This window comes from Physella acuta, unplaced genomic scaffold (genome assembly GCF_028476545.2).
Source record: "Physella acuta isolate Inbredline_101_S28 unplaced genomic scaffold, ASM2847654v3 ptg001452l, whole genome shotgun sequence".
NCBI lineage: Eukaryota > Metazoa > Mollusca > Gastropoda > Physidae > Physella > Physella acuta.
In genome coordinates this window covers 249837-266907 of record NW_026732967.1, presented here as the reverse complement: position 1 = coordinate 266907, position 17071 = coordinate 249837, and the positions used below count along the sequence as shown (strand labels likewise).

Here is a 17071-nt window from a genome sequence, read left to right as displayed (position 1 = left end):
GAAAGTGAATTTTGTGATACCACCATGGCATAAGGATACCTAAAGCCAGTATCACATTCAGTTTACACAACTTAGTTGCAAGTTTTTAAATTATATACCAACCTCCCACACAAACACATTATTCAAACCTTTGTATTCAATGACAACCAGTCAAGCCTAATATAAATCTCCTTTAAAAACTTTATTTAGAAACTTCATGTTGGTAATATGAAGCTATCCCATACTGTCCTTCTGTTGCCTTGACCACTGGAGTTTCACCCAACTTTTGTTCCAGCCCTTTCCAACTTCTGCTGGCCAGGTATTCTCCTGCAACAAAGATGATGGACAAAAAAACTTGGATCAAAATGTTTTTCATACAATTTCAAAACTCTTCAGACTAATTTATATTTTTTTTTAAATATTTTTTTTTAAAATTGAAGTCTACCGGCATTATCTGCTGATATGGCCACAGTCATCTGTTCTGATCTCAATGAAAGCTCTGTGCTGGTGCTATGGCTGACATCAGGCTGGTCTCTTATGCCAATGGTCCTCACTTTGTTACTTATTGGGCTTGTAAGTTGTTAAAGTAGCTTACCAAGTTCTCGCTCCGGTAGTTGCCAGCTAGCGTTTTTTTGTTTTTTCAAACCAAATGTGAATATTTTTTATTAATTTTTTTTTTAAGTTATGATATCTACTTTCGTTTTTGGAATAAAAAAAATTCCGACAATAAGTTGTTTTAAGTAAATTAAGTTTAAAATAACACACACACACAAATATATTATATTTTATACAGATCTAGATAGATCTGGAATACAACCTGTATAATAATAATACATCTATATAAAATATGATATTTATAGGCCTAAAAGATTTCAATCGTAAATCTGAAATCAAGCCTATATTATATAGCCTAGATCTAGAGTTCTAGATCTAGAATTCTATATCTAGGTCTATGACTTAAAAAAACGCCCTCTTGAAAATTCCGACTTAGACGGTAACATACGACATACAGGATTTATTTTTAATTTATAGACTCAAGAGTAGTCTAGAGATCTAGATTCTAGATCTAGTTTCTTTTATTTTACAGTGTAGTTGAGTGGAATTAATTACTAAAATTAGGCCTAATAAATAGGCTATTTTCTTTAAGACAGGTAGATTAGAATATGTTCAATATCAATTTATATATAGAATCTAGATTATTCTAGATCTAGTGAAGTTTAGTGTAGTCTTGTTGTAGAACTTCAGAACTAAATCTCGAGTGTAGGCAACTGTAGTAATTTAGATCTAGAATCTAGTACTGTGTGACGTCATTTTAGGGGCTGGGGGTCTGGCTTTTTGTGACAATGTGTAGGGGGAGGGGGGAGGTAAAAATCGTCCAAAAATGCGTGACGTCATTTATAGATGACCCCCATGGAGAAGATCCACACAGAAACAGTTGAAGGAAAAGGGACTAACATTCAAACAGGTAGAGGTACCAACATGATTTTAGAGATTATGTAGATATACATATATATATATAGGGGGAGGGGTAGAGAGAGAGAGGGTTCATCTGTAAATTGCATCACACATTTTATGATGATTTTTACCTCCCCCTCATAAAGGAGGGCAGTAAAAATGTATGATAGCTGGGTAATCCTAATGCAACGTTGTTAATTTATATAATCAGATTATTGTGGTAAATAAAAGTCAACATATCTAGCCTAACAAAATGCCATGAATTTAAAATATATATTATGACTTAGAGAAAGTTTGGTGAAATGGAAATATCTGCAAATTTGATTTATGGATGATGTGTAACTTGTTTATATTATTCCTTTGGAACTGATATTAATAAAAAGTTAATGAAATTATAGAGTTTTATCCTATTGATGTTTCTAAAGCCTTGCATGAACTTAATTTAAATATATTTAGCTGCCCAGGCAAAGAACCCAATGAATTTTCCAGAATTGGCTTGTCGTTTGACCGATGGTAACAAAGAGAATCACCCAGAATCTTCGCTGATAAGAAAATCTGAAGACGTACCTTATTCTTCTATACCTAAATGTTATTTGTCTAATGAAAATATTTATTCAGTGACAATTGCTAAAGATATTTTACCATTATTTCAAACATCATCTTCTGAAATGTTGTTTTCTATCTCTAAACCTTCCACAATTTCTTCAAGTTTCAAGAGATATTTTAACATCATTGCCTACTTCCCACAGTTCTTATGTTCAAAATTTGCAATTTTCTGAGAAACAATGTAATAATAAATTTGTACCCAGTGTTTTAGTTTCAGCTCCATTAAAATTTGATAAACCAATCAATTTCAAAATTAAATGTTTCTTATCCCATATGAAAGTAGTTTGTTTTATTTAAGAAAAATCACCTTTAAAAAAATTTAATGTTTGGATGTCAATAAATTGTTGACATGGACTGGTTTGCGGGTAAGCTTTTATACTTAGTGTACAATAAAGATTCAGTTTTGATGTCAATATAGTTGCTTCTGAAAGAATTAAACTATAAACAATAGCATTTATATTAATATTTCAATGGCAGTTCAGTATACTTTCATCATTGTTTTCAAATAACAAAACAGAAATAGTTTTAAAATTGAAAAAAAAAATGAAAAGAATTTCATAAATGGATGGTTTTTTAATTACTTAAAACAGAAGATGCATCAATACAGCATTACAATGTATATAATTAATATTTCTTTTCATGGACAATCATCATTTAAATTCTTCATTAAAAGTTAAATTCAGCTTCCTTGTGTCTAAAAATCCACATCCATGCTGTTCCATTTACCTAGAAATTAAATAAATAATATTTTTAACAACTTTCTGTAATATGAAAAAATTAATCATTGATTAAAACAGACAGCCAATATAGCAGTTGAATTAAAATTCACCTGTTTCTGTGACATTTGCATGTAAAATTAGAGTGTTCAGAGGTATATACCCAGCCACCTTTAATTTCCCTATCTTGAGCCAGGTACTCATGAGAGCTGGTACTCATGAGACTTAGGACATCATACCTGGACTAAAACCAGGGATCTGAACTCTTATCTTTTAGGATAGAAATGTGAAAGCTACTGTCTGACAGTCCCACTATCAAGCCATACATATTAATACTTACAGTAAATAATCTTAGTAGCAACATATTCTTTAAGAATTAGAACACTGAATCGATTTCAAACTTGGGCTTAAGCTGAAAAATGGCTTATTATAAAAAAAAAATTCAGCTCACCTTTAGTTCAAGATCAGCACAAATAGCCACAGTAAAGTGTGAGAAAATTGCTTGCCAAGTACCTAGAGAATTTAAATATAATAAATTATTAAGTTTATCCATATATTATATTAAAATAATCATTTAACTAATATGAGATATTAATATATATATATTTATATATATATATATATATATATATATATATATATATATATATATATATATATATATATATATATATATATATATATATATATATATATATATATAAAGTTTAATTTATTGTAAAGGTTCAGTTTTCTATCTACTTAGCTTGGGTTAAAAAACTAAAATATCTGGTTTACAGTTAACCATATCTTAACTATTACAAAACTATTAGTTTCATTTTCATTACTTGTGAATGTAACTTGTAAAAATTGTAGTCAATAGATCTAAAACTTAATTCTATTAACAGCTAACTGTAACCATACTGACTCTGACCAATTTATTAATTTTTGTACCATGTAATTCAATAATAATTAGGCTTATACTAAAAGGCTGAAAGTTATCAATTGTAGAATTTATAGTCCCTGGTCTAGACTAACAAGACTAGCCTACAAGTCTAATACTACTAATACACATGATCTAGTTTCTAAGTTTACTACTAGGCAACTTGCTAGAAGACTAGTACTTAACCAAACTTTATCTTGCTAAAAATAAAAGGGCCTAATACAATAGTAGATGGCCTAGTAATACTTTTTTTACTGTGCTACTTACACTGCTTTTGGTACTATTACTATGACTAACTAACTACTAACTAAACTCTATTGTAGCTTGATGGAGATCTATGATCTTGCTCTTCTAGTATTCTACACTACTTACTACTTAGAAAAGTAGTAGCACTACTGTAACAATTTCAAACTAAATTTAATCTATATAATAGATCTACTCATTGCAACACTGTAGTCTGATAAGTCTGTAAGCCCTAAGCCCTAAATGTATCTAGATTCTAGATCTAGTCTAATTTTAATTTAGTGTAAGTCTAGTTATTAGTACCTACACTCTACAATAGTCTACAGCAGGGGTCTCCAAACTACGGCCCGCGGGCCGGATGCGGCCCGCGAGGTACTTTCATCCGGCCCGCGGAGATCTTTTTGTCCACGTAAAAAAATGTTTGTTGGAGGTGGCTGAGGGACTTTGCCCAGAAAATTTGAATTTGTATCTTTGGGTGCAAATACTATTGCCTGCCGTGTTGCAGACATTGGTGAAAATATCGCGACTCAAATAGCGAAAAATGCAAGCAAGTTTCGCTATTTTTCATTTGCAATGGATGAGTCGCTGGACAGCTGTTCCACCTCTCAACTTCTTGTATTCATTAGAGGTGTGGATAAAGACATGAATATAACACAAGAGCTGGCTTCCTACATAAGATGTATGTCACTGTTACCGGAGATATTTTCAATTAGTTAAAAAAAACATTTGCTGATTATAACTTGGACTGGACTAACCTCAGTTACCGGACTTTTGATGGAGGAAAGTAAGATTTACTATATTTCACAGCAGTAAGATAGCTAATTTGCGAGAAAGTCCTGAGTAGAGTATCCAAACTTGTCATTTTTGGAACAAGTACAGGCCAACAACTTGACGCATTCTCAGCAGTGCAAGGTCTTTACGACTGACGCAACCACTGCGTTCCCCAAGTCATTTGTATGCGAGATCATTAAAGACCTCCAGCTGCAGTTTCAGTAGCGGTTTTCTTACTTGGATTCAAAATCAGATAAAGTGAGACTTCAAAACTCATTTGAAGCAAATATGGCCAGTTTCCCAGATGAACTGCAGATGGAGGTAATTGAATTGCAAGCAAATGACCTCCTTAGAGACAAGTTCAAATAAGGGCGAATGGTTTTTTTATACGTTTTTGCCCAAGGAAGACTTTCCTAATATTAAAACTTTTGCATCAAAATACTTTTCAAACTTTGGAACAACATACCTGTTTGAACAAACATTTTTAAGAATTAAATACGTGAAGAACAATTTGAGAGCAAACTTGGACCTCGAGTGTGATTTTGGCCCCCGACAGTGTTTCTTTCAGACTTTTATTCTCGGGGGGAGGGGGGGGAGACACTTGAAATTTGTATATATTTCTATATAAATATTTCGTTGGGGGGGGGGGGGATACACCCCGAAGGGATGCCTTGAAGGAACTCTGGCCCCCGAACTGATATTTGATAGTCAATGCGGCCCTCGGGCTGAAAAGTTTGGAGACCCCTGGTCTACAGTACTCTACACTACACTCTACTACTACTCTAATCACTCTACTCAGTAGAGTCTACTGGCTACTGATCTAGATCTAGTAAATAGCTAGAGTAGATCTAGTCTAGATTCTAGATCTAAAAAAAATCGATTTAAAATTAAAAACAGGTTAGCCTTACTAGTTACTAGAGATCTAGCTCTTACTAAACTTAACTAGGACTAGGGTAGGTTTTACCTAAACTAGATCTAATCTAGATCTAGAATCTATCTAGATCTACTAGGTTCTCTAGATCTAGATTTTAGATCTAGGGCCTACCATACTCTAGATCTATTCTACTATCTCTCTATCTACTACATCTATCTACATTCTACAAGCTACTTCTTATTATAGTATAATTATAGGCCTACTTCTAAAATATTAAACAGTAAACAGTAATCACTGAGTAATCAGTACTATTACTAGAGTCTAGTTCAGTAATCTAGCTAGATCTAGATCTAGATCTATTAACATTAACATTGTTGTCTAAGTTCTAGATATCTAGATCTAATATCTAGATCTAGTCTAGATTCGATTAAGTAAAAGTAAGTTGTAGGCTGAGTGAGACTGGAAGTCATCCTGTTTTAGTTTACCGTCATCCTTTTCTTAATATTTTTAATATTTTATCTAGATCACTAAAATACTAGATCTAGATCTAATATATTCTAATTCATGAACTTATACTCTTAGAACTAGATTAAAGCAATGTAGATCTTAGTTGGTAGATTCTAGAATCTTGATCTAGAGATCTAGATCTAGGTCTGGGAATCTTGAGTCTCGTAGCGAAGACTGAGTAGAGTCAGAGTAATGTCCCCTAGTCCTAGCCTTGGACAAACTATCAACAAAAGAAATAAAATCAATATACTTACCGCCACAACACTTTTATATTAAAAAATGCATACACATGTGTTTGTTCCCATCCATATGAACAAAACAGCGTTGAAAGTTTTTACAATTGTTGCATTTCTGGAACGTTTGATGATTTTGAAATCTTGAAGCGGGACCTACTAACAAATAGCCGCCATGTTTTTTGTTATCAATGGGAATCCCGTTCACAACAATTGATTTAGTTCGAAAACTTTTATCTCTCCCTGGCTAACCAGACATGAATTAACGCGAGAAAGGACGATAAACTTACAAGCCCAATAAGTGACACATCAGGGGTGGCTTCATCAGTCTCACTAATGTCTGGTGCTTCTATATGCATGGCACCACCTGAAAGACAGACATCAGTAACTGAACATGTTTCTTTCAGGCATATCTCTAGAACTGCATCCCCTCCTCCATGTGCAATACACCATCCCTCCCTAGGCAAAATTAAATAGAAAATCAGAAGTTTTAAGAGTGCATCTCCACCCCCCCCCCCCCCCCATGTCTGAAACTGCCCATAACACATTTCCAGAAAGACTCCTTTAACAATGAATATAACTTTAATTATAACAGTAAAATGGTGGGGATGTATATTTTTATCTTTATGCCACTGACAAAGTATTCTAAAAAAATTAAAAGTTTTGAGCAACAGATCTGACACTTGGGAGGCAGGACATTAACCACCTGAATTTTGCCCACCAGGGGCGGCATGGTTGAGCTGATGATTATTAACCCAAAAGTCCTGAGTTCGGACCCTGGGTTTGAGTCTGTAGGATGTTCACTCAACTCTGATGGGCACCTGAACAAAAGCGTGTGAACATAGTGCTGACCACACTATCCCACATACACTGAGGTCATAGAAACAAACTCTACTTCATTTTCCCTTTAGGTCTTCGACACAAATGGTAAAAGATGATAATGATATTGCCCACTACCCATAAAGTGAATAAATACCTGTTGATTGTCAATGGAGCCTAAACCAAGTCTAAACAATTAACCTAACCCTAAACATGTGAGGAGTATAATCTGAGGGGGTATTGGCATGGAGTAATGGTAGGGGGATAATGACAAGGGCGATATTGACAGGGAGTTCTGGCAGGGGGTAAATGAAAGGGGGTTAATGTCCTAGACCAGCACTTGTTACATGGCATGATATGAATAAACCCAACCTGGCAACAATTCTGTGAAGTCCGTGCTGTAACTTCCTGTCCACTCTCTGGCTTGGTTACACGCTATGTCCATCTCTAGAGGCGACACGATGGGGCGGTAGAACTCGGACTGGTCAAGCAGAACACTTTCTGGACAAGACACCAGGACAAAGACATCCACCTCAGCAAAATTGGCCAGCTTTGCGGGGTTCAGCTTGCCAACAACAAAGGTGTACGTTTTCTTACCAGCCTTTCTCAGCACACACTTGAGCTGCTCTATCATCTCCTTGTACCTTGTCACCCCCAGAGTCCCCACTAGCAGACCCACAATTCTGGCGTCTTTAGCTCTCTCAATAAGATAGTAGCGCTTCATCAGAGCTTTGTTCACCTGAAAACTTTCTCTTCTGCAAATAATTTTGGCCGGGTCGTAGGAGTAAAATGGACATTTGTTTAAAGTCATCATCAAGTTTGTTAAAGTTGGACTTTGAGTATCACCAATAAATAAAATGCTATAGCTGTCTATCTGTTCAGCTGTCGGAAGTTCAAATTTTCTCCCACATTTAAAAATAACTGATTTAGATGTGTCCGATGAAGCCCGAGGATTTTCATTGTTTTCAGTTGGTAAGGATGGAGACTGTTTTAGGCAAGCATTGTGTGTTTCAGTATGGTGAGTATCCACTTGCTTGGAAAGAATAATGCTGGAAAAATGGTTCTGAAGTCTCTTGAATAGTTCATCTACATTTACAGGGATGGGAAAGTTATGTACAAAATATTAATGTAACAGAAATGGTCATTAAATAAAAACAAGTGCTTAAGAGAATATGAAAAATTGTATGTATGTGATGTGGTATGATTGGCTGGGTGTGTGAGGCTTTGGGGTTGGGTGAGTGAGGGTGTGGGGTTGGTTGTGTGAGGGTGTGGGGTTGGGTGTGATGGGCTAGGTGTGTGAGAGGCTGGGTGTGGGGATGGGTGTGATAGGCTAGGTGTGTGATGGGCTAGGTGTGTGATGGGCTAGGTGTGTGATGGGCTAGGTGTGTGATGGGCTAGGTGTGTGATGGGCTAGGTGTGTGATGGGCTAGGTGTGTGAGAGGCTGGGTGTGGGGATGGGTGTGATAGGCTAGGTGTGTGATGGGCTAGGTGTGTGATGGGCTAGGTGTGTGATGGGCTAGGTGTGTGATGGGCTAGGTGTGTGATGGGCTAGGTGTGTGATGGGCTAGGTGTGTGAGAGGCTGGGTGTGGGGATGGGTGTGATAGGCTAGGTGTGTGATGGGCTAGGTGTGTGATGGGCTAGGTGTGTGATGGGCTAGGTGTGTGATGGGCTAGGTGTGTGATGGGCTAGGTGTGTGATGGGCTAGGTGTGTGAGAGGCTGGGTGTGTGAGGGTGTGGGGTTAGGTGAGTGGGGTTGGGTGTGTGGGGTTGGCAGTGTGATGGGCTGGGCTGGGTGTGTGATGGGCTGGGTGTGTGTTCAAAAACAGGTAGACTAAAATGAACTGGACCAGTTCCTACTTACCTGTGACATGCAGGTATTCTGTGTCAAAGACTAGCACAACTTTCATTGTTCTATCTGTACATGTTTCATTTATTTGGTTAATGCAGTTGTCGACATCAATGCTAGATTTCCCATAGACATAGTAAACAGGCAGGCGCTGAGTGGGGCTCAAGCAAGCGTGACCGTAATGTATTACACAGTCAGCTTTATAGTGCAAGGCCCCAACTTCATCTACACAGCAGCTGAATTAGAGTGAGACAATACTAACATTGGCATAACATTTACACATAGTAAAAAAAAAGGAACTTTGTAATAAGATCCTTTTTTTTTCGTAATAAGTTTACTTCAATTGCAATAAAAAGTGTTTTTCAAAAAGTTTTATTGTGGAAACAAAATAAAAAATGTACGTGTGCAACATTAGCAAATGTTCAAGAAAGAAAAAATGTTCATTTGACTTAATGTTTTTACTGTCAAAAAAGAGTTTAATAATATAGATAAAGTAGCGAGAATATATCCTGCTTTAATATGTTAATATAGGCTAAAATATCGTCATGCTGTAGAGCTTAACCAGAAGTCTTGAGCTCAGATCCCGAGCTTTAGTCTGTAGGACTTCCCTAAATCCACTCAGCTCTGATGGGGACCTAATTCACATTTGGGAAAGTAAAGGTGGCTGGGAATAGTGCTGACCACTCTATCTCTTCATATGTCAAACTCACAGAAACAGGTGAATTTTATTTCCTTTGCCCCTCGGAGCGCCAGGTTTGAAAAGGTAACTTAACTTGACTAAATATGAAAGCAAAAATATGAAAGCAATATTTTAAATGGATGGAACTCGCCTTCCGTATAATGTATCGCCTAAGATGAACACTGTTACATCACTGACTTTGTTCTGTATAAGGGCAACTACTCCTGGTGCATCAACCAGCAACTTGTCTGGGAACTGTAGCGCCACCTGGACATTTGAAAGATTACATCACAACATTATATATAGCCTGATATCTTTTTAAAACTTTTTTAAAATGACTCTGTAACTCAGATGTACAACATCTAACTTGGTGTCTCAGTGTGTTGTGTCTAAAGTCTGGTTTCACTCCCACCACCTTCTAGGTTGATATCCTTAAATAGGAGTATGATAGTGTGTTACAAAAGATGTACATTATGTTAGTGTCAAAGATTTTATTCATACATTTAGCATGGTTTTACTTGGGTATCATATACTGTATGGTATGTCACCCAGTCCTGCCCACACATCCTAATCCCACCATCTAACATTACTGGCTATAATCCTTGCTACCATCTGTTAGTGGCTACAAATAATACTTGCTACCATCTGACATAATACTTACTACCATCTGACATAACTATTATACTTGCTAAAAGATTTCTAATCAAATAACAAAGTAGTTGTACCATTTTGAATCCATGGAGTAAAATCCACTGGATGGTATTATCCACATCATAAACATCATGCAAGTCCCCTCTGGATGTGGAAGTACAGGTAAGCTCAAGTTTTCTGGTGATGACATCAAAAATGGTGTTGCCGACACTGGCTGGTCCATTCCTATAACATCCAGGTTACAGAAGGTCTTGTTAGGCTGTAGAAATTATAAAACACACTGAAAGGGAGACCTATTTGTTTATCAAAACATTAATTAAAATAGTGCATTATAATAATAATAATTTTGGGTAGTACTATAACACATATTTTATTAGGCATGATCTTCTAATAATGCAGAGCTTTTCCAGATTTAGTTAGATTTATTTTAATTGTATGTTAAATAGTTTTGCTAATTTCTCTATAGCTAATGACTTAGTGTTTTTGATAATTCTAGCCTTGTTTACTAAGTAATATTTAGTGATCATATTTCTCTAAATCTAGGCCTAGATCTAGATCTAATGGTCACAAATTTTCAGCAAGTTTTTATTTCTGTGCTTCTTTTAAAAAAAACATTAGGCTAATTTCTATACTTGACTTAGTCCTTTGTAATTTAAGCCCATAAGTTGATTTGTTAGGCCTAATTATTGTATTTTTTTTCCTTATTTCAAATTTAAAACATTAATTAGTAGGCCCTAGATTCAAAATATTTATAATATTTCACTGGTTAAATAAACTATCATTTACAGTAGTCAGTAACTGATGTTTATGAAACACAACAACAAACATTACCAGATAATTTCTTAGGTTAAATTGCAGGATTACCCTAACGGACCCAAAGACAGTGTATTGGTACAACCTATGCCTGACAACAGAATCTGCCAAAAATACTTAAATTATGGTGCTAGTAGGTTACGGTGGTAAGTTGTTAGTAACTAGATTTATTCTTTCTACTAAAGAATTTCAAAGCAGTAAAGCCTGCACTAAAAACTTAATTAACTTAAAATATTTTAAAAACTAAAAAAAAGGTAAAAAGGCTTGTGAAGAAGTAAAAAAAAAACTACTAGATCTGGATCTATATTGCAGGGCTGCCTACCCCAAAAAAATTTTCCCCGTAACAAGAGCATAGGTTTTCCGTAAATTTCCGTAGCTTTCCGTATTTTTACACTTTTTTTTTAATACAATGTAAATAAGACCCATATTATATGACTAGATAAATGGCCCGTTGAGGAAGGGTACAACGGGCGCTAGGCTGATAGTGCTGTCTCTTTTCTCTAAACTAAAACCAACCCACCCCCCCACACACCACCCCCACCCCACCCCCCACCACACACCACCCCCACCCCCACACACCACCCCCTCCACACACCGCCCCCCCCACCCCCCACCCCCCCCCCCAAAAAAAACATGTCTACCGTCCCATTCAACGAAATATAATTATATACTTTTTCCAGTGTCCGCCCCCTCCCAGAAAATTCTACCCCCGCCCCCGAAAATTTCAAGTACCCCCACCCCTCTCCGGGGAGGAAAAAGTCTGAAAGAAACACTGAAACCAACCCACCCCCCACACACCACCCCCACCACACACCACCCCCACCCCCACACACCACCCCCTCCACACACCGCCCCCCCCCCCAAAAAAAAACATGTCTACCGTCCCATTCAACGAAATATAATTATATACTTTTTCCAGTGTCCGCCCCCTCCCAGAAAATTCTACCCCCGCCCCCGAAAATTTCAAGTACCCCCACCCCTCTCCGGGGAGGAAAAAGTCTGAAAGAAACACTGAAACCAACCCACCCCCCACACACCCCCCCCCCCACACCCCCCACCCCTCCACCCCCCCCCCCCCCCAAAAAAAAACATGTCTACCGTCCCATTGCAAGAAAACCACGTTTTAGATTAGACACATTAATTAGGCGGTAATTTTATTATAGAGTATCGATGAGGAAATTTCTTTTGAGTTGGGGAGGGGGGGGGGGGGCTCAGACGTTCTTACGCGGGGGGTGGGGCTTCGCCCCTACCCGAAGAATTGTATGCAAGAAACTCTTCACGCAAACCATTTAGATTAGACAAAATTTCCTTTGTATTCAATGTTTACGCGATAATCAATGACGTCATATAACTGTGTGCACTCTCTGGGTTTGAGATTATTTTCTACTCTGTGCGCTAAATGTGTCGACGTCATACTTCGTTTTTCGAATTACTATGCATGTTTTTAAATTGCTTGTCTTTCCTCTAGAGCGTTCTTGTCAGACAGATAGATAGATAGACAGACAGCGAAACTATTATTATAGATAGACTAGATAACTGGCCTGTTGAGGAAGGGTACAACGGGCGCTAGGCTGATAGTGCTGTCTCTTTTCTCTAAACTAAAACCAACCCACCCCCCCACACACCACCCCCACCACCCCTCACCCCCACACACCGCCCCCCCCCACCCCCCCCCCCCCCAAAAAAAAACATGTCTACCGTCCCATTCAACGAAATATAATTATATACTTTTTCCAGTGTCCGCCCCCTCCCAGAAAATTCTACCCCGCCTCCGAAAATTTCAAGTACCCCCACCCCTCTCCGGGGAGGAAAAAGTCTGAAAGAAACACTGAAACCAACCCACCCCCCACACACCCCCCCCCCCCACCCCTCCACCCCCCCCCCCCCCCAAAAAAAAAACATGTCTACCGTCCCATTGCAAGAAAACCACGTTTTAGATTAGACACATTAATTAGGCGGTAATTTTATTATAGAGTATCGATGAGGAAATTTCTTTTGAGTTGGGGAGGGGGGGGGGGGGGCTCAGACGTTCTTACGCGGGGGGTGGGGCTTCGCCCCTACCCGAAGAATTGTATGCAAGAAACTCTTCACGCAAACCATTTAGATTAGACAAAATTTCCTTTGTATTCAATGTTTACGCGATAATCAATGACGTCATATAACTGTGTGCACTCTCTGGGTTGAGATTATTTTCTACTCTGTGCGCTAAATGTGTCGACGTCATACTTCGTTTTTCGAATTACTATGCATGTTTTTAAATTGCTTGTCTTTCCTCTAGAGCGTTCTTGTCAGACAGATAGATAGATAGACAGACAGCGAAACTATTATTATAGATAGACTAGATAAATGGCCCGTTGAGGAAGGGTACAACGGGCGCTAGGCTGATAGTGCTGTCTCTTTTCTCTAAACTAAAACCAACCACCCCCCCCACACCACCACCCCACCACCCCTCACCCCCACACACCGCCCCCCCCCCACCCCCCCCCCCCCAAAAAAAAACATGTCTACCGTCCCATTCAACGAAATATTAATTATATACTTTTTCCAGTGTCCGCCCCCCTCCCAGAAAATTCTACCCCGCCTCCGAAAATTTCAAGTACCCCCACCCTCTCCGGGGAGGAAAAAGTCTGAAAGAAACACTGAAACCAACCCACCCCCCACACCCCCCCCCACCCCTCCACCCCCCCCCCCCCCCCCCAAAAAAAAAACATGGTCTACCGTCCCATTGCAAGAAAAACCACGTTTTAGATTAGACACATTAATTAGGCGGTAATTTTTATTATAGAGTATCGATGAGGAAATTTCTTTTGAGTTGGGGAGGGGGGGGGGGGCTCAGACGTTCTTACGCGGGGGGTGGGGCTTCGCCCCTACCCGAAGAATTGTATGCAAGAAACTCTTCACGCAAACCATTTAGATTAGACAAAATTTCCTTTGTATTCAATGTTTACGCGATAATCAATGACGTCATATAACTGTGTGCACTCTCTGGGTTTGAGATTATTTTCTACTCTGTGCGCTAAATGTGTCGACGTCATACTTCGTTTTTCGAATTACTATGCATGTTTTTAAATTGCTTGTCATTTCTCTAGAGCGTTCTTGTCAGACAGATAGCTAGATGAGATAGATAGATAGATAGATAGATAGATAGATAGATAGATAGATAGATAGATAGATAGATAGATAGATAGATAGATAGAGATAGATAGATAGATAGATAGATAGATAGATAGATAGATAGATAGATAGATAGATAGATAGATAGATAGATAGATAGATAGATAGATAGATTAGATAGATAGATAGATAGATAGATAGATAGATAGATAGATAGATAGATAGATAGATAGATAGATAATCTGATAGATAGATAGATAGATAGATAGATAGATAGATAGATAGATAGATAGATAGATAGATAGATAGATAGATAGATAGATAGATAGATAGATAGATAGATAGATAGATAGATAGATAGATAGATAGATAGATAGATAGATAGATAGATAGATAGATAGATAGATAGATAGACAGACAGCGAAGCTATTATTATAGATCGTAAAGCTCATCAGCGTAATGATGACAGTCGGCGACTCGTGCTACTTTTTATTTTATGGACTAATAATTAGTTTTTTAAAAAAACGCCGATAAATTCAGAATGTAAGGCGACAATGGAAAATTTCAAATAGGAATTGTTCTTGCAATGAGTAGTATGACTATGACGTATGAATAGGCCAACACTACGGTTATCTAACCCTAAACCAATGTGAACTCAGTGACCCCTCGACTGTGTGTGTGTCAGGATTTTTTCTCGCGCGAACAAGAAAACGTAAGCGGCCGACGGGTGACGATGTTTAGAATTAGCATATTTCTTAAATATTTTTTTTAAAATCTACATTTTATCAATGTAATATCTAGAAGAAAAGAACAATTTTAAAAATATGATCCGTAATTGATCTAGGTGAGCCTAGATCTAGTTGTTTAGTAAAATCTTGTCTTCTCGCACATCTCAAACAAAATGCCTCGATATCTCGCTATTTAGGCATTTAGCCGTAATACCGCCTCAGCAAATAGATCTGTCTCGCCAGACTCCGCGACCAGACTTTCAATGATTTAGGCCACGCCCTTTTTTTTTCTCTACGGACAACACCGACTCATGGGGTAACACAGACCACTCGCGGGGTCAATAGTTCACAATATAAACACGACTGCCGCCAGCCATGACATGAGCGGGAAGGGAAGGGGGATTGTTACGGAAGAGGCTGAGAACCTTAGAACCGGATAACACACTGAAATATAACTAGCTAAATTAAAATATAAAACTCAGACCGGGGACATAAAGTTAAGTTACCACCAGGAATTATTTTTTTTTACACTAAAGTCGATTTTGATCTCTACTGAAATCAAAACCGTAATTTTGCAGCATAATCGTAATTCCGTAACCTGGGTGTCAAAATCGTAAAGTTACGGGCAAAACCGTACAAGTAGGCAGCCCTGATATTGAAAACTAGATCTCTAGATCTAATAATTAAAAATAAAGGTAATCTATCGTCTGAGGTACGTAAAAATCGGCTGGGGCTAATAACCACAATTTAAAAACAAAAAAAACTTTAGGACTAGGGCCCTCAAAAAGATGGCTTCAGTAAAAGAGCTTGGATACATCTGATTAAACATCGCTATCTTTATTAAATACTGAAAAGTTTTAATAAAATAAACTAATAGGCTTACACTTATTTAAAAACATGTATGAAAAACTTTGGAGAAGAACGGTTGGAAGAAGAGGCGAAAACAGCTGGGCTTACATGGGCACAGATAAAGGGAGCAGCCCAAAACCGAGTCCGATGGAGATGTTTGGTTGCAGCCCTTTGCTCCCCAGGGGCCACAAAGGAATGATGATGATGATGAAAAACTTTTGTAACTTTTAAAACAAATCCTCCTTAAAATGTTTCTAAATGTGAACTTATTACCAACATTTATTTATTTAATGAGTCACCTTTCTTTCACATATCAAGCCTCAGCCGATATTGATATATATAGGCCTATTATTAATCATTGATTTTGGTTTATTATTCAGTTATCTATAATATTTGACACAAACATAAGACAATATACTTCTATTAAAGCCTTGACAATGAAATAACATTTTTGTACATTAATAGCCGCGGGCGATTTTACGTACCCAAAACGATAGATTACCGACCGTTGATATATTATTTAGCCATTGATTTAGGTTTTTATATTAGGCCCTATTCATTTATCTATAGGCCCTATTCTATAATATTTGACACAAATATATCACAATATACTTCTATTAAATTTAAAGCCTTGACAATGAGGTAATTTTTTCGTACATTTAAACATTACTAGCCGCGGGCGATTTTACGTAGCCTACCTAATAATTACCTAAAAGTGAAAACGATAGATTTAGATTACATTAGATCTTCGGTTCTTTGCCTACTAACTTAAAATCTACAGCTAACCTAGCCCTGGGACGCGTTCTGCTCGGGCAGGGATAGGATCTAGAGATCTCTATATTCTAGAATATATATCACAAAGTGTCAATTGACCACTCCATGCACTCATCTAGAATTCTAGATCTAGCCGCGGGCGATACGTACCGCGATAGATTCACATTAAGATCTTCGGTTCTTTGCCTACCTAGTACTTGAAATCTACAGCTAACCTAGCTCTGGGACGCGTTCTGATAAGGCAGGGATAGGATTTAGAGATCTCTATATTCTAGAATCTAGAATCTATATCACAAAGTGTCAATCGACCACTCCATGCACTCTTATTTACTTTTGATAGAAAAACAAACGAAAATGAAACCGGAAAAGCATTATTTTTTAGATATAAAATAAACCTAAGCAAACTATCGACGATTCCCGCAAGCAAAAAAAATAATTATTTTTTAATAGCCGCTAGATCTAGATCTAGGTAGATCTAGATCTACAGACTG

General features: G+C 37.6%; 1 protein-coding gene across 1 annotated transcript; it reads right to left on the bottom strand.

Moving 5' to 3' along the window:
* Positions 1–56: 56 nt before the first annotated feature.
* On the bottom strand, positions 57–10541 carry LOC131927980 (2-(3-amino-3-carboxypropyl)histidine synthase subunit 2-like; the record flags this gene model as incomplete). Its single annotated transcript, XM_059283859.1, has 7 exons — positions 57–306; positions 425–540; positions 6601–6673; positions 7498–8211; positions 8988–9208; positions 9803–9918; positions 10377–10541. Coding segments are annotated over 7 exons (1530 nt in total), but the record flags the coding sequence as incomplete, so codon positions are not given.
* Positions 10542–17071: the final 6530 nt, after the last annotated feature.